At 35.7% G+C, this 25,423-nt stretch overlaps 1 protein-coding gene across 9 annotated transcripts in view; it reads left to right on the top strand.

The window, feature by feature from the left end:
* SMG1 (SMG1, nonsense mediated mRNA decay associated PI3K related kinase) overlaps positions 1 to 25,423 on the top strand; it is a 108,671-nt gene that overhangs the window by 34,533 nt on the left and 48,715 nt on the right. For 3 of the 9 annotated variants that reach the window (XM_023764240.1, XM_014466119.2, XM_023764246.1), the window contains 20 exons: positions 440 to 653; positions 3,064 to 3,189; positions 3,599 to 3,671; positions 4,813 to 4,910; positions 6,872 to 7,045; positions 8,800 to 9,024; positions 10,893 to 10,994; positions 11,650 to 11,919; positions 14,724 to 14,854; positions 15,016 to 15,177; positions 15,784 to 15,902; positions 16,371 to 16,458; positions 16,548 to 16,649; positions 17,074 to 17,214; positions 17,979 to 18,178; positions 18,795 to 18,991; positions 19,151 to 19,312; positions 20,123 to 20,277; positions 22,230 to 22,372; positions 22,515 to 22,716. In XM_023764240.1, coding sequence (XP_023620008.1) covers positions 440 to 653; positions 3,064 to 3,189; positions 3,599 to 3,671; positions 4,813 to 4,910; positions 6,872 to 7,045; positions 8,800 to 9,024; positions 10,893 to 10,994; positions 11,650 to 11,919; positions 14,724 to 14,854; positions 15,016 to 15,177; positions 15,784 to 15,902; positions 16,371 to 16,458; positions 16,548 to 16,649; positions 17,074 to 17,214; positions 17,979 to 18,178; positions 18,795 to 18,991; positions 19,151 to 19,312; positions 20,123 to 20,277; positions 22,230 to 22,372; positions 22,515 to 22,716 — 3,084 coding nt within the window. Of the gene's footprint in view, positions 1 to 439; positions 654 to 3,063; positions 3,190 to 3,598; positions 3,672 to 4,812; positions 4,911 to 6,871; positions 7,046 to 8,799; positions 9,025 to 10,892; positions 10,995 to 11,649; positions 11,920 to 14,506; positions 14,587 to 14,723; positions 14,855 to 15,015; positions 15,178 to 15,783; positions 15,903 to 16,370; positions 16,459 to 16,547; positions 16,650 to 17,073; positions 17,215 to 17,978; positions 18,179 to 18,794; positions 18,992 to 19,150; positions 19,313 to 20,122; positions 20,278 to 22,229; positions 22,373 to 22,514; positions 22,717 to 25,423 lie in introns of those variants that run through there. The other 6 variants (XM_023764239.1, XM_023764241.1, XM_023764243.1 and 3 more) reach the window with 6 other exon arrangements.

Raw genomic sequence — 25,423 nt, 5'->3', positions numbered from 1 at the left:
TGTTATTCTTTTAAGTTTATTATATTTAACTTAGGAATTTCCTATTTTTATAGCCCTTACATAGTGAACATTATATAGTATATATTTATAGTGTGTTTTATCTAATCATTTGTTGCTGCCTTTTTCTGTGAATCATTTAGTGAAGCTTGAGATGGAATTGAAAGCATGAATTTTAGTGTTTTTTGTTTTTTCCTTACTGTTTGTAAGTAATTGAATCTGTAAAAGAAAGCCCAGTGTCTAATTAAGGTGCTTTTGGGTACTGCAGGATAGAAAGAATAGAGAATATTTAAGGTGAATAAAATCTCAACCTTTTATGTAGTTTGAATAGAATTTTTAAAAAAATCATTTAAGACATTCTTTTGTAAGATATTGTCATTCTTATCCTTGAAAGCTTAAGCTTTTTGTGTATTTTGTTTTGTTTGCATTAAAATAAACACAGTAGCAAATTGCTTCAGGAATTGAGACAAGAAGGCGCTTGCTGTCTTGGCCTTCTTTGTGCTTCTCTGAGCTATGAGGCTGAGAAGATCTTCAAATGGATTTTTAGCAAATTTAGCTCATCTGCAAAAGATGAAGTTAAACTCCTCTACTTATGTGCCACCTACAAAGCACTAGAGACTGTAGGAGAAAAGAAAGCCTTTTCATCTGTAATGCAGGTAAGATTGGGGGGAGGGGGTGTTTGATGATGTGCTTGGAATGAAAATTGTCTTTAATATATGTCCTGCGAAGGGGAGCTTGAAAAAAGGAAATTTAGAATAGAGCTATCTACTGATAGTAAATGCGATATAAGTAAAATTCCTCTTTTTGAATTTGAGTAAAGGACACACATTAAAGATAGCCTTAAAATAAGTTAGGTTTCCCACCCCCCACCTCTCTGCTTTTTAGAAGCTTTCCTTTGAATTTGTTTAGGACTAGAATTATTTGCAGGTTTTAAAATAGGAACTTCATGGAATAGGAGGGGCTTCACATTTTTTTGAGGGAGACAAAAACTGAACATCACAAGTCATACTATGCTTTTTTACGTTTGATAATATGTCAAATATTCTTATTCCAAGTGATGTAAAATAATTGTGTATAAATTAATATCAGTCCTACTTTATTCTGCCTTTTTAAAGGATGCATTTTTTTTCTTGATTATAGAGGTCATGAAAAAAAATTTTGAAAAGATTCGAAAATTATCTGTAACTAAACAGCATAACACCAAAAGAGCTTATCCTATTTGTTTGTTTGTTTGTTTTAATTGATTTCAGAGAGATAGGGAAATAGAGAGAGAGAGAGAAACATCAATGATGAGAGAGAATCATGGATCTGCTGCCTCCTGCACAACCCCCAATAGGGATCAAGCCTGCAACCTGGCATGTGCCCTGACTGGGAATCTAACTGTAACCTCCTGGTTCATAGGTCCATGTTCAACCACTGAGCCACGCTGGCCAGGCTATCGTATATAGTTTTTATATTATGAATTTTCCCCTAAATATTTATTTTGAAACTTTTAAAGTCCACAGCAAACTTCAGTATAGTGAACACTATACATCAGAGGTCCTCAAACTTTTTAAACAGGAGGCCAGTTCACTGTCCCTCAGACATTCCACACATGCGCACTGCTGGCCCAGGACGAGTCGGCTGCTAAGCAGGACAGGCAGCAGCTGCAAAAACACCCGACGGGCCGGATAAATGTTTTCGGCGGGCCGCATGTGGCCCGCGGGCTGTAGTTTGAGGACCCCTGCTATACATCCTTTACTTAGATTTGTCACTTATTAACATTTTGCTACAGTTATTTTATTTTTATACATACACATATACTTTTTTGCTGAATCATTGGAAAACAAATTACACATATTATGACAATTTACCCCATAATGCTTTAACATCTATCTCCTAAGAATAAGGCTATTCTCTTATATAACAAAACTATAATTAATTTTATTACATAATACAACCTATATTCAGATTTCTACAGTTACCTCTGAGATGTCTTTTATATCTTTTGTCTTACCCAACCAGAATCTCATCAAGATTCATGCATTGTGTTTGGTTTGTGCCTCTTTAATCTTTCTCAGAACAGTTCTTTGTACCTTTTTGTCCCCCTTATTTTGTAGAATGATCTACTTTCTGGGCTTGTCTGATTATTTCTTTCTGATTAGATTTAGTTTAGACATTTTGGTCACCAATACTTCATAGAAAGTTTATACTTACTATTGCATCACATCAGTAGGCATATAACTTCAGGTTGTCTTATTCTCTGAGGTGAAGAGTTTGATTACCTGGTTGAGATGAAGACTACTAGGTCTTTCCATTGTGAAGGTTTATTTTTCTCCCTTTGTATTTAGTGATTAATATGGGCATGATGTTTTGAGACCTTCTGGGTATCCTGTTTTTTGGTAATATTTCAATGATTTTTAGCATCCATTCATGTCCTGTCTATAGATTATATAAAGTTGGCTGTTGCATAATGTTTGTTTTCTAATTCTAGCATTTCTATATTTATAACATTCTTTTGTAAAGACAAGCTTTCATTTTTTTGGGGAAAAAAGTGGCTTTAAATAGCTGCAAAATATTCTGTGAGTGGTATGCCATCTATTTATTTAAAAGAAATATGTAGTGATAATATGAACCTGTAAGTCACTCATGAATTGGGGCCATGTTAATCTCTAAGTCATTCCAGTTTGAAGCATGTATTAATATTTTCAAGCATAAACTGCTCTATTTTTTTAATTAGAAAGTAATTGTGGTATTTTTTAAATGTTCCTAAGCACATATTAGTTTTTGTATTTGAAATGTAATCACATCAATGCATTAAAGAGAGCACTTAGGAATAATGTAAATAGACGTTACTTAGAAATAATTTTAACAGACATCAAAGAGGAGAAAACAGTATTTGTTTCCAGCCTGATACCTTAGTGGAATGAAATGTTTTCAACTTTTTTTGAGCTAAAACTATAGAATTTATTTTCTTTGGTATTATAGTCAGATTTGGATACAGTCACTATTAAATAATGAACCTAATTTGCTTGTTTTCTTCCTGTTTTGTTGAATGTTCATGGTTTGATTTTTTTTTTTTTTTAGCTTGTAATGACCAGCCTGCAGTCCATTCTTGAAAATGTGGATACACCAGAATTACTTTGCAAATGTGTTAAGTGCATTCTTTTGGTAGCTCGATGCTACCCTCATATTTTCAGCACTAACTTTAGGGTAAGTATCCCAATCCCCTCTTTTCTGATGATGGAGTGAGAGATTGATTGCATGTATAAGGACCTGGGAACTCAAGTAGAAAACAAAGTTTCTGCTCCTTTGAGTATAATTAAGTGATGTTCAAGGATCCAGGATTGAATGGTACAGCATTAATGTTTTTATAAAAAATACTATCTATTTTCTGACACGCATGCCCTAAGATATTTAAAGAAAAATATATCATTTTATCAGTGTCATAAACAAAGTTCCATTTTCTTCTGGCTGCCCTCTCCCTTTTTCACTTTAAATGTCAAGTAGGTAGACAGTAGATGTCCTTTCTAGGGCCACTTACTCTGAAATCATCCACAGGTGGAATAGTAGTAAGACCTTAAATTTAAATTGCTTGGTGCCCTTCTCTGTTTCCATCCAGGATACGGTTGATATATTAGTTGGATGGCATATAGATCATACTCAGAAACCTTCGCTCACACAGCAGGTGTCTGGTAAGTGGTGCAGCATATACCAATTATGTAACTATTGTGGGAAGGAGCACTGATCCCTCAAAGACCAGCTATTATTAATTGTTTCACAGATACAGTTTGGCTATTATAAATGAACATTACTTGTTAGGTAAATTTAGCTTTTCAAAAGAAAATTGTGTACTTTGTAGTAGATAGGGAGAGTCCAAGTAGAGATTATAATGCTCCAGTAAGAAATTGAAAGGACTTAACTAAATCCTTTGTGGCATGTGCTGGTAGGAGGGGATATAATAGTGGTCATATCCTGAAATATAGAACGGAAGGTCCTAGATATTTGTGACTTGTGTTTTGTTTTTTTTTAAATTAAAACACACATACACACACACACAAACATGGATTAATTTAGAAAATTGTCATAAATGATAAAGAAAAAATTTTTTTGAGTTTAAGTGGATGACTAGCAAGACTCACTTGGGCACTTCAGCCCGTTCTAAATGCTATAGTTTCTCTTATTTGGTGCAGTAAAATTCTGAAAATAAGGTGTGCAGGTGAATCTGGTTCTGTGTCATTTATTCTGGGGAAATCAGTGCATACCTTTGGTGGCTAGCTGTGGCCCTAGGATAAATAACCAGGCTGGTTGTTGGTAGGTTGTGGCATTTTCGTCTAAGCCAGTGATGGCGAACCTATGACACGCATGTCAGAGGTGACACGCGAACTCATTTTTTTTGGTTGATTTTTCTTTGTTAAATGGCATTTAAATATATAAAATATCAAAAATATGTCTTTGTTTTACTATGGTTGCAATTATTAAAAAAAAATTCTATATGTGACATGGCACCAGAGTTAAGTTAGGGTTTTTCAAAATGCTGACACGCCGAGCTCAAAAGGTTCGCCATCGCTGGTCTAAGCCATGTGTATAGTGACAATATGGTTATTAAATCTGCTGAAAAATAAGGACGTGAGATACATATTCTGGAGAACATTTATTTTTACAGCATTTAAAAGATGTTGGTTAATCATGGTTAGCATGCTTAATAGTTAGTAGTCCTGGTTTTGTGATACAGGTCGTGTTTTAAGAGTTGGCAAGTTGAAAACCAGAAAATAAGGCTCTCAAATATATTTTTTATTTGGATATTTTTTTTAAACTTTCTTATATGATTCCTAGGGTGGTTGCAGAGTCTGGAGCCATTTTGGGTAGCTGATCTTGCTTTTTCTACTACTCTTCTTGGTCAGTTTCTAGAGGATATGGAGGCATATGCTGAGGTGAGTATAGACAAAGTTATTTCCTGAAATTTCGGTTAAAAAAAAACAAAACATTAACCAGTGTCACCCCAGTAAATTCAATAAAAAGGAAAAAAATAAATTGCTACCAAAACAAAAAAATCTTAAAGTGCTATATTTATTTTAAAATAAGTCAGACCACCTGACATTTGAACAGGAATTATAGGACCATTGCCAATGTATTATTTTTCTTAGATGAGTTTTTAAGTTACCAGCAGAATTACTGAAAAGACTGAAAGAAAAATTGTAGGCCTGATTTTGCAAAGCTTGAAATCATCTTGGTAGCTGGTAGCTTTCTGAAGACATTTTCTGTAGTTCACTCTTATTTTTTGTTAACTAAAAGAGACTTAAAAAGTGAGGTGAGGCCTGGCTGGTGTGGCTCATTTGATTGGAGCGTTGTCCTGTGCACTGAAAGGTCACTGGTTTGATTCCCAGTTGAGCAAGTACTCAGGTTGCGGGTTCTTCCCTGGTCGGGGTATGTATGAGAAACCGATTGATCTTTCTCTCTTCTCTAAAATCAGTAAAAACATATCCTCTGGTGAGGATTAAAAAAAAAGAAAGTGAGGTGAATTGTTAAAAGTATAAAAGCCCCTGAAGACTTTCCTCTTACATGATTGGAGATCATAGATTATACTTTGGAGGACAAGACTTGGTTTCTTCCACCAACTTTTGCAGCTGTACAAGTGCTTGTAGCAGTTTTAAGGGTGCTGCTGAAGTCTCTGTTACTGGTTCTTGGCTTTCCTGGCCCTACTGTTATGGCTTAAACCTGCTGTTATCTGACTGAATCTTTCTGGGTTTCTTCCCTACTCAGATCTACAATAATTCTTGTTTGGTGTTCAAGCTTCCATTAAGATTTAGCTTCATATTTTTGTTATACCTTGGCTACTTCTAGCCAATGAGAATTCACTGCATTTTTAAAAAATATTTTTTAATTGATTTTAGAAAGAAAGAGGGAGGGAGCGAGAGATAGAAACATCAATGATGAGAGAATCATTGTCTGGCTGCCTCCTGCAAGCCCTACACTGGGGGTCAAGTCTGCAACCCCAGGCATATGCCCTGACCAGGAATCAAACCGAGACCTCCTGGTTCATACGTTGACAACTCAACCACTGACCCACGCTGGGCAGGCAAGAATTCACTACTTTTAATGGCACAAGTCTACTTGCCCCCTTTCAGAGAAAAGCTAGGGAATATTTTGTTTCCACATGTTTCTTTGCCCCCCATACATCGAAAGTCTTTGTTCCTCTCCCACCTTTCAAGCTGATCTGCCTCTCTGAAGCCACTTATTCTAGTTTGTAGAGATTCATCCCTTTTATATCCATAAAATCTAATTCTCTTTCATTATGTGATTGTTTAATTATCAGTAGTGATATATTGGTTCTAGTATCCCATTTTTTACTAATCTTTTCCTTTTGAATATATCTTATTTCTGCAACTAGATTATAAATCTGGGAACCAGATCTTATACTTTTTACCTCCCTCCTCCTCACCTCCCCCCTCCTGCTCCTGCTCCTCCTCCTCCTCCTCCTTCTTTTTCTTCTCTCTTTCTCTCTCTCGTGTGTGTGTGTGTGTGTGTGTGTGTGTGTGTGTGTGTGTGTGTATGCATAATGTTGGTGTGGGGTACTTATTATTTAGTTGAGTATTTTGAATACCTGGAATGAGATTTTACCAAAAAACAATTTAGGAATGGCAACAGTTTTGGTTTTATTTATACCAACATAAAACTATATAGTATATGTACTACAATTCATTTTTTCTCAATACCTATCTGAATTGGTACAGAGGTTATTTCCTTAATCTACTGAGGCTAATATTGCCTTATTTAATTAGAAGTAAAATCTACTTTTACAACTAGATTCATGTTTCCTTTTCTCATACCTCTTTATTTGTAAAAATCTATAAAGTGTCTTACTTAAATAAGAACGCTGTGAATTCACTTCTAGGACCTCAGCCATGTGGCCTCTGGGGAGTCAGTGGATGAAGACATACCTCCTCCTTCAGTGTCATTACCAAAGCTGGCAGCTCTTCTCAGGGTTTTTAGTACTGTGGTGAGGAGCATTGGGGAACGTTTCAGCCCAATTCGGGGTCCTCCAATTACTGAGGCATATGTAACAGATGTAAGTGTCTTTAGGAGTTCTAAGTATTATTCAAGAATAAAATTGTTTTGTATTATAAATGTTTCTGTTTACCTGGTATTCTATTATTAACCCTTTATTTAGCATGTATGTATTTGGCTGCTTTCTTAAATAGCCAGGAAAGTTGGGAATTCTACTATATTTTATCCTACTCCTACTCCTACTTCCTCCTTTCCCCCCATGAAAAAAAGGCCACTGAATTTTAAAATGTCCATGAACTTTTCTATTAGGAGATCCTTCATTGATCCCATTTATTCTTGGTTTTGAACATATATTAAAATTTTTTGTTTTTTAATAATTATTATTTTACTTTTAAATTATTGAGTCTCCTTTTAGTTTTCAACATACTAAAAATAGCACACTATAGAGAAAGCCTCAAAAAATAATTTTCTGTGAGCATGACAGGATGAAACAACTTGATGGCTGACATCAAAGGATATAAAGATATAAGGACTTAAAATGTGTAGAAATCTGAGGCCAGTTATAAGATTGCCACACTTCTGCAGCCCCCAATATCAGCTGCACTGTATTAATGTCTGGTGAGTGGGTCAGCATAATAGACATAAGACATGAACCCCATCATTATACTCTACTTGAATAAGAAGGGAGAATTGTGTGATACAGCAAAAAAAATTAATCTAAATAATTAAAATTTTACTGTTTGGACAAAAGTCTAGTTTTTATGAGCATTTACTTTTAGTGAACATATTGCTAGATAAAATAGGACATTAATTATGTTTGTAATTCTTGGTAAGTTATTTGTGTATTTGAGCAGAAATGACTGATCTTGAAGATAATTAAAACCAGCATGTTGATAGTTTAAACCTGATCAAAATGGTTTAATCTTTGTTGCTTTGTAGCTATCTCAAAGAGGTTGTTTGATGACTGCTTCAGTGTTGAAATATGTTAACTCATGTAAAACAAAAGGAATATAATAGTATTCTAGGATAGGTATAGATTAAATGTATTCTGTTATGAAGGTCTTTTAGGCCTTTTTAACCTATACGTAAGTTTTAAAAACTTATGTGTAGTGGTTGTTGACTATTATAGAAATATTTTAGAGCTATCTTTGTGTCAATGTGTTTTTTTCCCCCCCAAAGTTATTCTTATTAGAAATTTAGTACATTAATATTGATTACTATAGTGGGGGTTTTGATTGGAAACTACACGATTTTCATAATCTTCATGTAGGTATCATATGCTATGAATGAGAATACTTTTCTTTCAAAAGAGACCATCAATACATGAACTTTCATAAGCTAAAGGTGACTTAAATGTTTAGTTTTAAAAGGGTCTCTAGGAGTTCTAAGTATTGGTATTGATTGTCCAAAGCCCAGATGCTAAATTACAAAAAGTTATTCTCATGGCAGATTATTCCAATGCTGTTAATACTGTTACTGTTCTAAGTTCTGGTGTGTTTTCATGATTATAAAGATTCTGAACTTCAGCCATTTAGTGATATTGGGTGCATAGGAAGCTGGTAGAATAGAAATAGAGGACGGCAAATTCCATTTCCTGTCACAATAGTACTTTAGAATTTTTTGGGCAAGATCACGTTTGTGTATTGTACTAAAGATACCCTTATTATTCAATCTCTGAGAACTAGAATATTAAGAGACTACTGACAAGGCAGGCAGTTAATTTTCAGTTGAAACTGCATTAAATAGAAAATATTTTTTTGCTCTGTGGAAGCATGTGAATTTTTTTAAAAAGCTGCTTGTTTTCCCCATTTGCAGGTTCTATACAGAGTAATGAGATGTGTGACGGCTGCAAATCAAGTGTTTTTTTCTGAGGCTGTGTTGACAGCTGCTAATGAGTGTGTTGGTGTTTTGCTCGGCAGCTTGGATCCTAGCATGACTATACATTGTGACATGGTCATTACATATGGATTAGATCAACTGGAGAATTGCCAGACTTGTGGCACAGATTATATCATCTCAGTCTTGAATTTACTCACATTGGTATGTGAATTCTTTTTTGTTGCTTTTTAATATGTTTTGGTGTATTCAGGCCCTAAAATTTAAATTGATATGGTTGTTTGGGGGCTTTTTTGAGCACATTAGTCTTATTTATATAATCTAGTTTGCTTTTGCCCCTAGTATCTATTTACTTTTGGTGTTTGATGGCTCATCTCAGTGTAGATATATTTCTTTTTCTTTTTTTTTCTTTATGAAACATCATCCTTCACATGAGACTATAATATCTTGATAAATACTGTATAAGAGAAGGTACTTGATAGCTATTTTGAAAGACCTTGGTATGTTTGTTTTTTTTCTTTTAAATATATTTTATTGATTTTTTACAGAGAGGAAGGAAGAGGGATAGAGAGTTAGAAACATCGATGAGAGAGAAACATTGATCAGCTGCCTCCTGCACACTCTCTACTGGGGATATGCCCGCAACCAAGGTACATGCCCTTGACTGGAATCGAACCTGGGACCCTTGAGTCCGCAGGCTGACGCTCTATCCACTGAGCCAAACCGGTTAGGGCTGACCTTGGTATGTTTTGTTTCCCATATGAAACTTATAGTTTTAATTGTTAACCATAAATATTCCCCTTAACCTTTTATTATTGATAGTATAATGAATTTCTACATACTTAACACTACTTACTTTCTGTCATTTAGAAACACATGGCCCATCTAGTTTCATCTAGGCCTTTGACTTCCCCCTCTTCCTTGCTGTCCCTCCATCCCCAACTGGATTATTTTAAAAGCAAATTCTAGATGATATTCTGCTGAACACGTCTACCACAGCTGCACTTCCCTTTGCCAGTGTAAAAAAAAAAGTCTTAGTGTTAAAATTGAAATTTAAAGTATAGGAGATATAGCCTTGGCTGGTATGGCTCAGTTGGTTGAGCATTGGCCCATGAACCAAGAGGTCGTTGGTTCGATTCCTGGTCAGGGCACAGGCCTGGGTGTGGCCTCCATCCCCAGTAGAGGGACGTGCAGGAGGCAGCCCATCAATGTTTCTCTTTCCCTCTCACCCTTCCTCTCTCTTTTAAAATTAATTTAAAAAAAAAATTTTTTTTTTTAAATGTATACCATTGCCTGGCTGGTGTTGCTCAGTGGTTGAGCATTAAGTTATGAACCAGGAAGTTATGGTTTGATTCCCGTTCCCTCTCACCCTTCCTCTCTCTCTTAAAATTAATTAAAAAAAAAATTTTTTTTTTTTAATGTATACCATTGCCTGGCTGGTGCTGCTCAGTGGTTGAGCATGAACCAGGAAGTTATGGTTTGATTCCCGTTCAGGGCTTATGCCCGGGTTGTGGGCTCAATCCCCAGTAGCGGGTGTGCAGGAGGCAGCTAATCAGTGATTCTTTCATTGATGTTTCTATCTATCTCTCCCTCTCCCTTCCTCTCTGAAATCAATAAAAATATATTTTAAAAAATGTATAGCATAGATAGATATAGATATATTATATAGTATTTTGTTTTATTTTTTTAATAAATGGATTGTTTTTCAGAGCAGTTCTTGGTTTACAGAAAATTTACTAACTAAATTTTATAGTTTAGGGTTCACTCTACATTCTGTGGGTTTTGACAAATGTATAGTGCCATATATTTACCATTATAATATCATATAGAATAGTTTCACTGCTCTAAAAAATCCCATGTGCTCCACCTACTCCTCTCTTCTTCCTTCCTCTTAAGACCCCAACAACCACTGACATTTTTACTGTCTCCAGGGTTTTGTCTTCTACAGAGTTGGAATCGTATACTATATAACCTTTTCAGATTGGCTCCTTTCATTTAACAGTATGCATTTAAGGCTCCTCAGTGTCATTTTGTGACTTGATAGCTCGTTTCTTTTTATTTTATTCACTTAGATTGTTGAACAGATAAATACAAAACTACCATCATCATTTGTAGAAAAATTGTTTGTACCATCATCAAAACTACTGTTTTTGCGTTATCATAAAGAAAAAGAGGTAAGTAATACATTCATAATTACTCTTTTTAATTTAGGTCATTAAAGAGTTTGGTTAATCTTGTTTATAAGCTATATAAATGAATTGATAAATATTTGATTTAAAATATAGTGATTATAATGATTGTTTTAACTTGGTATTTGTAGATTATAGTGCTATATACCTTGATGAATGATTGCCAGATATTTTTTTTAGATTTTCGTTAGTTTTTATTAAATTTGTTGAGAACTATTGTGTATATTATACATAAAACTTCATTATTACTTTCTCAACTGACTCCATATCTAAACCACTATAGACTTTCTAAGTTGATGTAGTGAAACCAATCTTAATAAATTCTGTTTGTATATGTGCTTTGACACTGGCTGTTTTTTTTAAAATGTCCTTTTAAGAAATTTCATATGGCCAGTTTTAATTTAGAATTTCCTTTCTATATAGTAAAGACTTATTACAAAGAAACCTACTGAAGTGTGTAGGTTCCCAAAAGGTTGGGTTTTTTTTTGAAATTAAGATCTTTTAGTGTTCTGTATAGTAAATTTTCCAATCTTAAATTGATTTGCATCATCACCATGTGTGGATAGTAATTTATTTTCTATATAATTATAGAAGATTTGTTTTCCGTTGAATTGTTACTTTCCTGAATTCTCTTTTTCAGGTTGTTGCTGCAGCCCATGCTGTTTATCAAGCAGTGCTCAGCCTGAAGAATATTCCTGTTTTGGAGACTGCCTATAAATTAATTTTGGGAGAAATGACTTGTGCCCTAAACAATCTGCTACATAGTCTACAACTTCCTGATGCCTGCTCTGAAATAAAGCACGAGGCTTTTAAGAATCATGTATTCAATGTAGACAATGCAAAATTTGTAGTTATATTTGACCTCAGTGCCCTGACTACAATTGGAAATGCCAAAAATTCACTGATTGGGGTGAGTCTCTACTTGTAATCACTTTGTTTATCTACATTGAATTCTCTTCTCATTGCCTATTTATGAATTTCATTTACTGTCATGTCAATGCATCTACAGAATCCCTATGGAACAAATGGCCATATTTAGAACGTGCCTGAATAATTTAAATTAACAGGAATATTTTCTTGCCATATGTTTAGCGCTCTCTCCTTCCTTTCCTTGACAACTTCTTGATAAGATTTCTAAAATATTTGTTATATTTCTTTTTTTTTTAATTATTTTTTTAAATCTTTATTGTTCAGATTACATTTGTTCCTCTTCCCCCCCCCCCCATAACTCCCCTCCTCCCAGTTCCCGCCCCACCCTCCGCCCTCACTCCCCACCCACTGTCCTCATCCATAGGTGCACGATTTTTGTCCAGTCTCTTCCCGCATCTCCCATTCCCCTTTCCCCCCCAAGAATAGTCTGTCCATTCCCTTTCTATGTCCCTGATTCATTATAATCACCAGTTCATTCTGTACATCAGATTATTTATTCACTTGATTCTTAGATTCACTTGTTGATAGATGCATGTTTGTTGTTCACTATTTGTATCTTTACCTTTTTCTTCTTCCTCTTCTTAAAGGATACCTTTCAGCATTTCGTATAATACTGGTTTAGTGGTGATGAACTCCTTTAGCTTTTCCTTATCTGTGAAGCTCTTTATCTGACCTTCAATTCTGAATGATAGCTTTGCTGGATAAAGTAATCTTGGTTGTAGGTTCTTGCTATTCATCACTTTGAATATTTCTTGCCACTCCCTTCTGGCCTGCAAAGTTTCTGTTGAGAAATCAGCTGACAGTCGTATGGGTATTCCCTTGTAGGTAACTGAGTTTCTTTCTCTTGCTGCTTTTAAGATTCTCTCTTTGTCTTTTGCTCTTGGCATTTTAATGATGATGTGTCTTGGTGTGGTCCTCTTTGGATTCCTTTTGTTTGGGGTTCTGTGCGCTTCCTGGGCCTGTAAGTCTATTTCTTTCACCAGGTGGGGGAAGTTTTCTGTCATTATTTCTTCAAATAGGTTTTCAATATCTTGCTCTCTCTCATCTTCTGGTACCCCTATAATTCTGATGTTGGTACGTTTGAAGCTGTCCCAGAGGCTCCTTACACTATCTTCGTATTTTTGGGTTCTTTTTTCATTTTGCTTTTCTGGTTGGGTGTTTCTCGCTTCTTCGCATTTCAAATCTTTGACTTGATTCTTGCCCTCCTCTGGTCTGCTGTTGGGAGTCTGTATAATATTCTTTATTTCAGTCAGTGTATGCTTACTTTCTAGATGGTCCTTTATCACACCATCGAGGGTCTCATTAGATTTCCTGTACATCTCATCAAGTTTATCGACAGACTCTAGAAGCCTCTTGAGAGACCTCAAAAGTGTGGTTCTGAACTCAATATCCTCCCTTGATAGTTTTGTCCTGTTTCTTTGTCTCCGCATTTTTTACGCTCTCTTGGTACACCCCCTAGTGGTCTTTGTGCGCAGTCTTGTTGTAGTTAAGCCCTGATTGTTGTAGTTAATACTAGAGGGATTTGACCACCAGGCTGACTCTGTTATATTTCATAGAAAACTTTTTTAATGAATTTCTCCCATTTACTTTAACATGCTTAGAGAAAAGTTGTCAACATTTTCCACAGCTCAAATTTATATAGTTCTTTTGTGTGCAGCCCTTTCCTCCCCTGGTACTTTTCTCCTCTTTACTAAAATCAATGCTTACATATGGCCTCACTTTTTGACTGCCCACTTTTTAGGAATATATATGATTTCTTTGGAGAAAGAATAACAGTTTCTTTCCTTTTAGTAATGTGAAGTGACCCCCTGTTTTTTCTTTGTAATTATTGCTACAGTTTATATATTTTTTTCTAGTGGACGTTGCAGGATTGAAAAACATTATTTCTAATAAAGAGTAATGGCATATAACTAAGATTATGCTTTCTAAGAGAAGGGAGGGAAAAAATCAAGATTTGGATGTTTATACTTGCATGCTGTTCATATTGTTAGGTCATATTGCCTCATCTCTATCCTTCCATAGCTATTCCTTCCCTCACTGCCAGTTATGGCTTATGTTGGAAGGCTGCAGTAGACTCTTCCTTTCTTTACACTTTAAAAATTTGTTGTGTAATTCACATTGTATACAGATTTGAGGAGGTTTATGTCCTGCTCTCTGGGAACAAGGAGAAGGGGATAGAGCAGTCAGGTGGAATGGAGCATTTTAGCATGTAAAACGCTTAGGGTGGCAGTATGTTTTTTCTCAGTGGACAGGGCATTTTGCCATTTGCAATATATGAAAAATTGAGGAAATCCAATGTATTACAGTAAAGGGTACAGAGGGCTTTGTTTAGGCCAGGATCAGTAAACTACAGCCCATGGGCCAATTGTTTCCTCTTTGTAAAAAAAATCTTTATTGAAGTATAATTTACATACCATACAATTCCCATTTAAAATTTCAAGTCAATGAATTATAGTATGTTCACAGAATGCAGCTATCACCAAACACCTGTTTTTGTAAAGAAAGTTCTATTGAAACACAGCCACTCATTTGTTTTGTCTATGTATGTCTTCTTACTCCATTGGCAAAATTGAAGGGTTGGACATTGCAATAGAAGTGTCATATGGCCCCAGAGTCTAAGATGTTTACTCTCTTATCTTCACAAAAGGTGTTTGCTAACCCCTTGTTCAGTGTATTAGATTGTTTCCAAATTTAAATGTCATTTTAATTTTATAATATGTATAGACATATTTACCTTGGTACACGTATTGGATGAGTCAAACACTTTCTTTTGTACATCATCAGATGTGGGCGCTGTCTCCAACTGTCTTTGCACTCCTGAGTAAGAATCTGATGATTGTGCACGATGACCTGGCTGTTCACTTCCCTGCCATTCAGTATGCAGTGCTTTACACTTTGTATTCTCATTGTACCAGGTACTGTATGTACAAATATTCTTAAGAAGAAAAAATTTTTAAAGGGCTAGATAGGCCCTTTAAAGTACAGTTTTAAAAAAATATGTGCTGATTTAACTTTGGAATTGCTTGTTTAAAAAAAAATTTAGAGATGGAAAGATGATCCGAACTTTGTCTTCCAGGCACGATCACTTTATATCTAGTAGTCTTAGTTCGTCATCCCCGTCTTTGTTTGATGGAGCCGTGATTAGTACTGTAACTACAGCTACAAAGAAACATTTCTCAATTATATTAAATCTCCTGGGAATATTGCTTAAGAAAGATAATCTTAACCAGGACACAAGGTAACCGAGTAATATTTTATGTTAACACTTCCTAACTTTTTACTAATTTTTTAAAAATATATTCTTATGAATTTCAGAGAGGGGGAAAGAGAGAAACATCAATGATGACAGAGAATCATTGATGGGCTGCCTTCTGCACGCCCCCTACAGGGGATTAAGCCTGCAACCTGGGCATGTGCCCTGACCGGGAACCGAACCCAGGACCCTTCAGTCCGCAGGCCGGCGCTCTATCCACTTGAGCCAAACCAGCTAGGGCACTTTTTATTAATTTGACTTCATGATTTGAGAGTAAGGAATGAAAATTTTTGAGTTGGGGTAGAGCAACTTCTTCATTATTGAGGCACTTTAAAATTTGGTATTATTGTTTAATCTGGGATTTCTTATTCTTTTTCAAAAGAATTATGTAAACCCCAATATTTTATGGATAAATATATAGATTTTTTAAAGGCATGCAATTTTTGACAAAGGGATTTCTAAAGTTTTAACTTTCGTTTCCTATTGCTTGAGATATTTAAAAAAACAAACAAAACTAATGCAAGAAGAGGAGATATTTAACATTGATTTTATCTTTTGTAATGTAATATCACTGTATATTTTGTATTTCAGGAAACTGTTAATGACTTGGGCTTTGGAAGTGGCTGTTTTAATGAAGAAGTCTGAAACATATGCACCTTTATTCTCTCTTCCATCTTTCCATAAATTTTGCAAAGGCCTTTTAGCCAACAGTAAGTTTCTGTGCTTATTTTAATTTTGTTAACATTTAACAAGGGATCATTGGTAATGGGAGAAAGATAGTCATTTAATACTTCCATGTCCTGAAATGTATAATCCCCATTTTAGTGAGCGATGTATAATATGTTTTTTTTTCTTCATTCTTAATATGTCAAAAATAAGTAATTTTAGGTGTTTAAGTAGTTGTCACATTTTAAAACTTATGTGATGTTATATGTTTCATGAACTTTTGAAATTTCCCTCAGAGAAAGATTTGGGTAAAGACTAGCCACTTTACTAGTAAGTGGATTTTGTTGGAACTATCATTTTCTCAAACGTTAGTGCCAGTGAGAATTCTAGGCAGGGGCAGAGCCTACTCCATAGTAGGCCCTCACTGTTTGTTGAATGTCAGAAAATTATGATATGCTGGCATAGAAATTCTTTTGGCAAGCTGAAAATAACTATCTTTTAATTTTTAATAGCTCTTGTCGAAGATGTGAATATCTGTCTGCAAGCATGCAGCAGTCTCCACGCATTGTCCTCTTCTTTGCCGGATGATCTTTTACAGAGGTATGGACTAAAGATCCTATCTTTTGACCCTAGCCCTAATAACTTGGAAATATTGCCACACCTGTATCATCTGTTTCATTTTTTCATAGGTGTGTTGATGTTTGCCGTGTTCAGCTAGTCCACAGTGGGACTCGCATTCGACAAGCATTTGGAAAGCTGTTGAAGTCAATTCCTTTAGATGTTGTCCTGAGGTATAACAGTTTTGTTGGGGCAAAGACATTCCACTATGTTTTTACTGCCTAACATAGTTTAGGAAAAGATAAGTCACCTATTATTGAATTAATGTCATATCTTGTATGGCCCTTCTCAGTGATTGAAGAGAGATAAGCTCATGATAATTAGTGTAGAGTAATTCATGTAGTGCCAAAATGTGTTTCTTAGTATTTCAGTTACTTGAAAAAAACTAAACTGCGATCGTTTATTGTTTTGATCAAGTTAATTTGGGATGTTTAAGAGCCAGAAATTTAATAGTTGTAGTAGCATTTTGTGTTTTAAAGCCTCAATTTTATTTTTTTACTTCCAAATTTAGTTATCAAAGAAATGGCCCATTTATAGTATGTACTAACCTTTTAACTAAACATTTTTCATGACAGTGACTTTATTTTCTGTCTACAGCAATAACAATCACACCGAAATTCAAGAAATTTCTTTAGCATTGAGAAGTCACATGAGTAAAGCACCGAGTAATACATTCCACCCGCAAGATTTCTCTGATGTTATTAGTTTTATTTTATATGGGAACTCTCATAGAACAGGGTGAGATATTTCTTTGACTCTTTAACTGGGGAAAGTAACATATACTTGAATATCTTGGCCCTACGCCTACTTTTAAGGAGAAAATGTCAGGAGTGGTATAGAAAATGATATTATAAAATGGATTATTTTAGTTTTCAGTAGGAACCATTGCTTTGAAATTAGCATCTGGATCTGGGGTCCTCAAATTATGGCCTGCGGGCCACATGCAAATACAAATATTGTATTTGTTCCCGTTTTGTTTTTTTACTTCAAAATAAGATATGTGCAGTGTGCATAGGAATTTGTTCATAGTTTTTTTTAAAACTATAGTCCGGACCTCCAACGGTCTGAGGGACAGTGAACTGGCCCCCTGTTTAAAAAGTTTGAGGACCCCTGATCTGGATAAAGACAAAGGCCTTTGAAATTGAGAGATGAAATGTGGTTGACAGTTAACTGATCTAAACTTGTCATCAGTGCTTTGAGCAGGGTCTGGGGGGATAGACATTCTGGAGATGCTTAGTTGGAGTGAATGTTTTAGCCTGATAGCCAGGTTGTCTTTGAGCCTTTTACCCTAATCATCCATCCATACCATACCTCCATCCTGTTTTGACTGTAACAGACCTCTGCAGAATAAGAGGTGGGGGTATAATGCTTCTCAAACTTGCAGTTTTTGCCTTTTTGGAGTAGGAAAAATTGTAGTTCCCTGCTTCCATTCCCCTTGTAATTTTTATTATTATTAAAATGAAGTTGTCATTGTCTGTTAAATATGAAACTACTTTTCCCAGGAAGGACAACTGGTTAGAAAGATTGTTCTATAGCTGCCAGAGACTGGATAAGCGTGACCAATCAACAATTCCCCGAAATCTTCTAAAGACAGATGCCGTCCTTTGGCAGTGGGCTATTTGGGAAGCAGCACAGTTCACTGTCCTTTCTAAGTTGAGAACCCCACTGGGCAGAGCTCAAGATACCTTCCAGACAATTGAAGGTAATTGACTAGTTCTTTGGCAAACATTGTGATGTAAATACTTTCAAGCCTTATATTAAGACATTCGTCTTTGTTAAAACAAAAATATGAGAGTATGATATTTTTCCTTTTAAGTTTATTTTTTAGACAATTTTGTTAGAATAAGCTTTCATTGAATAATTGTGTTGGCAACAACATGGTTGTCTGTTTTTGTTTAAAAATTTAAGAGATTTGCCCTGGCTGGTTTGGCTCAGTGGCTAGTGTCGGCCTGTGGACTGAAGAGTCCCGGGTTCGATTCCAGTCAAGGGCACATGCCCCGGTTGTGGGTTCCATCCCCAGTTGGGGATGTACAAGAAGCAGCCAATCAATGATTCTCTCTCATCATTGATGTTTCTATCTCTCCCTCTCCCTTCCTCTCTGAAATCAATAAAAATATATTTTTAAAAACAGTTAAGGGATTTGTATGGAGAAAACACTTTTCTCGAAAAATGAAAATTCTTTTATATTGAGAGTTTTGTTTTTAAATGATGGCTATACAGAGGAAACTTGATAAATGTGAATTTGTGAAATTATCTCCAAGTACTTCTGCACTTTTTAAAGATTTCTTTTAAATATGGAATGTTGTCTTTGCTTTTAGGTATCATTAGAAGTCTTGCGGCTCACACATTAAATCCTGATCAAGATGTTAGTCAGTGGACAACTGCAGACAATGATGAAGGCCACAGTAGCAACCAGCTTAGACTTGTTCTTCTTCTGCAGTATTTGGAAAATTTGGAGAAGTTAATGTATAATGCATATGAGGGATGTGCTAATGCACTAACATCCCCTCCCAAGGTTGGTTTCAGTGGGCTAAGTGTTGCTCTGTAGCAGTTTCATGGTCAAACCTGGTGGTGGTGTGTAGAGCTGACTTCACAGTAGACTTGTATATTTGTTGTATGTGTGTTTGAGACATTTGAACCTATAATTTGAACCTATTTTCTTCTTATTATAAAGGTCATTAGAACTTTTTTCTATACCAATCGTCAAACTTGTCAAGACTGGCTGACTCGGATTCGACTCTCCATCATGAGGGTTGGATTGTTGGCAGGTCAGCCTGCTGTGACAGTGAGACATGGCTTTGACTTGCTTTCAGAAATGAAGACAAATCTATCTCAGGTAAAGTGGTGTGTTTGGAGTTAATTTTAAATCTGTTGGATAGAAAAACTTGGGTTTAATTCCTTTGCTGTTATTTAATCCATGGATAAAATAAATGAAAACTTTTATTCATTTTCAAAGTTTTTGATCTAATGTTTCATAAAAGCAATAACTTCCAAAGTCACTTATTCATATTTTTGGACTTAGAACATGTCAAAATATGCATTACTTATACATAAGGTTGGAACATTAAAGTTAATTAATTCTAAGAAATTTGTCTATGGAAGAAATGATTTTTATAAGTTATAATGATGATAGTATAATGCATAGAAAAGTATATGTAAATTGTAATGTATGCAGAAGTATATGTAATAATAATGTTGCAATGTATGGGAAAAGTGCTGGGTTGTAAGTGGGCTCAATAAGGGGTATCCAAATATAACAAATGTTTGCTAATGAAGGTAAGTCAGGTAATATTCAGAGACATGAAATTAATCATCTTTTAATTCATGTTTACATTTAATTTGGCTTTTATTTACTTCATGTGTTACTCCTACAGACGCCATAGTTTAAATATTGGGGAACCTTTTATTTTGTAAAGATTAACACCCATGTGCTATTAAGGTTCTGTCAGTCACCTTTTGTAGCTACATTATATATTAAATTTTAAGAATTATACCCTAAATGTTGTAATATCATGGTTGTTAAAATAATTAAGTACATTTGACCTTAAATAGGCTTTGATTATGACCAGTAGTTGTAAATTTAGAAGAGATTTTGAATTTAATGGTATTGATGTCTGAGTTTAATTTTTCTGAGTGCCATTTTCAGGGGAATGAATTGGAAGTAACCATCATGATGGTGGTAGAAGCACTGTGTGAACTTCATTGTCCTGAAGCGATACAGGGAATTGCTGTCTGGTCATCTTCCATTGTTGGGAAAAATCTTCTTTGGATTAACTCAGTGGCCCAACAGGCTGAAGGGAGGTAAGTTGGAAGGAAGGAAATGGGTGATAGAATTTCTTTATGTTTAAATCATTTGTATTACTGGCTAACATTGTATTTAAATGCTAAAACAGCTTTGATCAATTTTAGCAGTTGGAGCTTGCTTATAAATCATTTTACTAGGACACATCTTCAGTCAGTCTTTAGTAGCAAAACTTAAGTGTCTTTCTTATTTGTGAATTAATAAGAATTCTTTCTTAAAACAAGATCTGCCAATTATTTGGTTTATAAATACTTTTGAACTTGATCCTTAATTAATAACCTTTCACATCAGTCTGGTACAAATTATCCTTTATGGCTAGAGTAATTGCTTATTAGCCCTGTACACTCAACATTCAGACTCATTTGATTTCTCTAGATAAATGAGAATGTACCATAATCTGTGTACATTGATGTAAGTTTTATCAAATCTGTAAAATGTAGGAAAAAAAAATAATTCCATCTCCTAATGGTAACTATAGTTCTTGTGTATATGCCTTTTTGTTCTTTTTTCTTCTCATGTCATTTTCTCCCCTCTTTACACAGAAATAGCAGTGTTTTTGCTGGCCACATGGTTTTGCTTTTTCCACTGAGCAATATTTTAAAAAGTACTTTGCCATGTTAAAATATTCTACAATATGATTTTTAACATCACAGTTATATTTATATGTGAATATACCCGAATTTAACATCCCTGTTGTTGGGCAATAAGGTCATTTCTGTTGTTTGTTTTTTATTACACCTTCATTTTTTAAAAAAATATATTTTTATTGATTTCAGAGAGGAAGGGAGAAGGAGAGAGAGATGGAAACATCAATGATGAGAAAGAATCATTGATTGGCTGCCTACTGCACGCCCCCTACTGGGGATCGAGCCCGCAACTCTGGCATGTGCCTTGACTGGAATCGAACCCGGGACCCTTCAGTCCGCAGACTGATGCTTTGTCCACTGAGCCAAACCAGCTAGGGCTTTACTACACTTTCTTAATACACCTTGGCATTTAGCTATTTGCTCATAGTTGTGGTTATTTTCTTTGAATTCATTTCTACAAGCTGATTTACTAGAAGAAAGGCTATGGATCTAAGAAAGGCTATGATACATACTGTTACTAAGTTACCCTACAGAAAGTTTATTCCAATTTAAATCCCTAACAGTAGAGAATACCTTATCTTCACCTTTGTGAACACTGAGTGTCACTGAGAAATAAGAACCCGGTCACCGTCATCATTGAAAGTATTTGTTTTATTTTACATTGCTTTATTTTTTTGGGGGGGAGGGGGGAGAGACATCAGTGATGAGAGAGAATCACTGCATGCCCCCTACTGGGATTCGAGTCCACAACCCAGGCATGTGCCCTCGAACTGTGACCTCCTGGTTCATGGGTGGACTCTCAACCACTGACCCACACTGCCCTGGCTACATTGCTTTATTAATGGTTAATAGTAAAACTTATCTCTGTGTGCTATATTGATCATTTGTGATTTTTGAAAACCCAGATTAAGTTTTCATGGCCTCTCATTTTTTTCTGTATTGATCTGTGAAATTTTAATATACACCAAGATTATTGATGCTATTTAATTTCTTGACTTGTAATTTGCTTTTAATGTTTATGATGGGTTTTTTTTATACCCAGAAGTTTCAGATTATTATGCCATTAGATCTGTTACTTTATGGATTCTTTTCTTGTATTTATTTTTCTATTAGCCTTTGCACACATTGAGATCAGATATTTATCCAAATATTTTCTGTTATTTTTTGCCATCTTTATTTCAACATTTAACAATGTAATTTATTTTCAGTTGTTGGGAGGAAGAGATCTAATTTTTTGCACGCCCCACGCAAAATAATCAACTAATTATCTAGCTCATTTTATTGAGTGATTCATTCTTTCCAGTTTTTATGGAAATGAATATGTGGATAATTTAAAAATAAGGCTGTCTCAATTTGCGTTGAAGGTTTGAAAAGGCCTCTGTGGAGTACCAGGAGCATCTGTGTGCCATGACAGGGGTTGATTGCTGCATCTCCAGTTTCGACAAATCTGTTCTTACATTGGCCAATGCCGGGCGAAATAGCGCCAGCCCAAAACATTCTCTAAACGGTGAGTATTCAACATTTAAATAAAAGTAGTCATCAAATAATTTATACTGATGATCTTACTGCATGCTTTTTAATTTCTGCACTCTGATATATTCATAACTGCTCTGGATCTCTCTATATGTATTATAAATACTTTCACTCAGGTGACTCCAGGAAATCTTTGTTGTCCAAACCACCTGACTCTTCCCCTGAGGTTATAAATTATTTGGGAAATAAAGCATGTGAGTGCTACATTTCAATTGCTGATTGGGCTGCTGTACAGGAATGGCAGAATGCTATCCACGACTTGAAAAAGAGTACCAGCAGTACTTCTCTCAACCTAAAAGCGGATTTCAACTATATAAAGTAAGGTGTTTTTTTTCAGTTGTAAATTATGATACTTAACCCCATTAAACAAATTTTCAGTAACTTTAAAGGCTTCCTCTGTGGCAGAAAAATGTTGAAATTGGTCATATCTACTATTGCAAGATGGTTGTAGCTCTAATGCTGCGTTCTAAAAATGACTATAGTTAGAAACCAACATTAGAAGTGAGGAGGGCATTCATGCTATGCGAAAACAGACTCATAATTGTTGAAACAGTTATTTGGTATGATTCTCAGAGCCTATTCAAGTGAGGAGGGCATTCATGCTATGCGAAAACAGACTCATAATTGTTGAAACAGTTACTTGGTATGATTCTCAGCCTATTCCTATTCTAAAATAAAACTGAATATAGAGTAGTCCCCCCGCCTCCCACCTTATCCATAGGGGATACTTTCTAAGACCCCCAGTAAATGCCTGAAACTGCAGATATTACCAAACCCTGTATATACTTTTTCCTATGCATACATAACCAATGATAAAGATAAATTAGGCAGAGTAAGAGCTTAACAACAATAACTAATAATCAAATAGAACAGTTATAATAATATACTGTAATAAAGCTTATGCGAATGTGGTATGACTCCTGTCTCTCATCTGATAACCTACTGATAACTTAGATAGCTACTAAGTATACATGGGCAGGTAGTGTATACATGTGGATATCTGGACAAAGAGATGATTCCCGTCCCAAGTGGGATGGTGTGAGATTTCATCATGCTGCTCAGAACAGTGCACAATTTAAAACTTATGAATAGTTTATTTCTGTAATTTTCCATTTAACATTTTCGGATCACTGTTGACCGTGGGTAAGTGAAACCGTGCCCTAGCTGGTTTGGCTCAGCGGATAGAGCGTCGGTCTGCAGACTAAAGTGTCCTGGGTTCGATTCCAGTCAAAGGCACATCCCTGGGTTGCGGGCTCGATCCCCAGTAGGGGGCGTGGAGGAGGCAACCAATCAATGATTCTCTCTCATTGGTGTTTCTGTCTCTCCCTCTCCCTTCCTCTCTGAAATCAATAAAATACATATTTTTTAAAAAAAGAAAAAAAAAGTGAAACCATGAATAAGGGAGGGACTATTATAAAGATAAATTTTTCACTGCTTTAGAAAGGATTACATTTGATGGCATTGTTTCTAAATTAGATATGAATACAGTAAATCCTCACTGATATCATTGATAGGTTCTTGGAAATTGACTTTTAAGTGAAGTGAAATAACATATAAGGAAACTAATTTTATTATAGGCTAACTAGAGGCCCGGTGCACGATCGGGGCTGGGAGGGACGTGGGAGGTTGGCCAGCCGGGGAGGGACCATGGGAGGGCTCCAGGGCATGTCTGGCCCATCTCACTCAGTCCTGATTGGCCAGACCCCAGCAGCAAGCTAACCTACCGGTCGGAGTGTCTACTCCCTGGTGGTCATTGCACGTCGTAGTGAGGGTTGAGTAGCCTTAGTATATCATTAGCATATTACACTGATTGTTTGAATGGACGACCAGACACAGCGTATTAGGCTTTTATTATATAGGATTAATATAAACAAAAGTTAAGTTCCTATCACAAAAGCATCAAACTTCTAAGTCAAGACCCAAAACCCTTCTAATACTAAACATTGACATAAATGTGAGCTATAAATACATTTTTGAAAGGTTAATAAAAACAAATAAGAACCAAGTAAAAATTAGTAATAAAAAGAAATAAGTGTGAAAAGGACTTTGACCCCTAATAAGCTAAAAAAAATCGTAGGTGGAATTTGAACAGGAAAGGCATGTTATGATCTGTGTTAGTGGTTCACTCTGCTGTGTTGTAAAGAGACAGGAGATGTGGGGGCAAGGATAGCATATAGACCATTAATTTGTGGCTGTAAAAGTAGAGGGAGGAGAAAACATACTATTAATTGAAGTAGGAACGCACGAAGAACAGTGAGGCATGTTTAAGAAAAGTGTTTGTGAAACATGCAGATGAAATTAAGTATGCAGTTAAGAACTGGATTTGGAACTAAGGAGGAAAATCTAAGCTAGAAAGAGATGTGGGGATCATGAGCATATAGGGAATAATTAAGGCATGACTCTATACTCTGGAGCCCTTATAAACCACCAACCACAGGTAAAGCTCTGGAGAAGAATGAGTAAAAATGAAAGTGTGCCAAGAGGGCTCAGAATACTTTTGAGCATCTGTTAAGGGATGTGGAAGGAGCCATTGAAGAGAACACAAGGACATTGAGAAAGGAAGTGTGGGAGATGAGAGCCAGAGTGGAATAGTCAGCCTTGTCAGAAGCTCCAGGATGCAAGCAAGAAGAGCTTTATAGAGAGAGAAGGAGAAACAGCCAGGTTGAACACTGTTGGTGGAGAAATTTGAAAGTGAAAAGCATTAGGTAGGTTAATTGGGTACTGAGTTTTTCTTTCTTTCTTTTTTTTGTTAATCCTCACCCGAGGATATTTTTCCATTGCTTTTTAGAGAAAGTAGAAAGGTGAGGGAGAGACAGAGAGAAATATTGATGTGAGAGAGATACATCAATTGGTTGCCTTTTGCATGCATGCACCCTGACCAGGACCGGGAAACCTGCAACCAAGGTACGTGCCCTTGACCTGAATTGAAACCAGGACCCTTTAGCCTGCGGGCCGATGCTCTATCCACTGAGCCAAACCGGCTAGAGCAGTAGTGAGTTTTTCTTGAAGTCTAGGGGAAGAAGCT

The sequence above is a fragment of the Myotis lucifugus genome, unplaced genomic scaffold (assembly GCF_000147115.1).
Source record: "Myotis lucifugus unplaced genomic scaffold, Myoluc2.0 scaffold_324, whole genome shotgun sequence".
Lineage (NCBI taxonomy): Eukaryota > Metazoa > Chordata > Mammalia > Chiroptera > Vespertilionidae > Myotis > Myotis lucifugus.
This window is presented reverse-complemented; position numbering and strand designations above follow the sequence as displayed.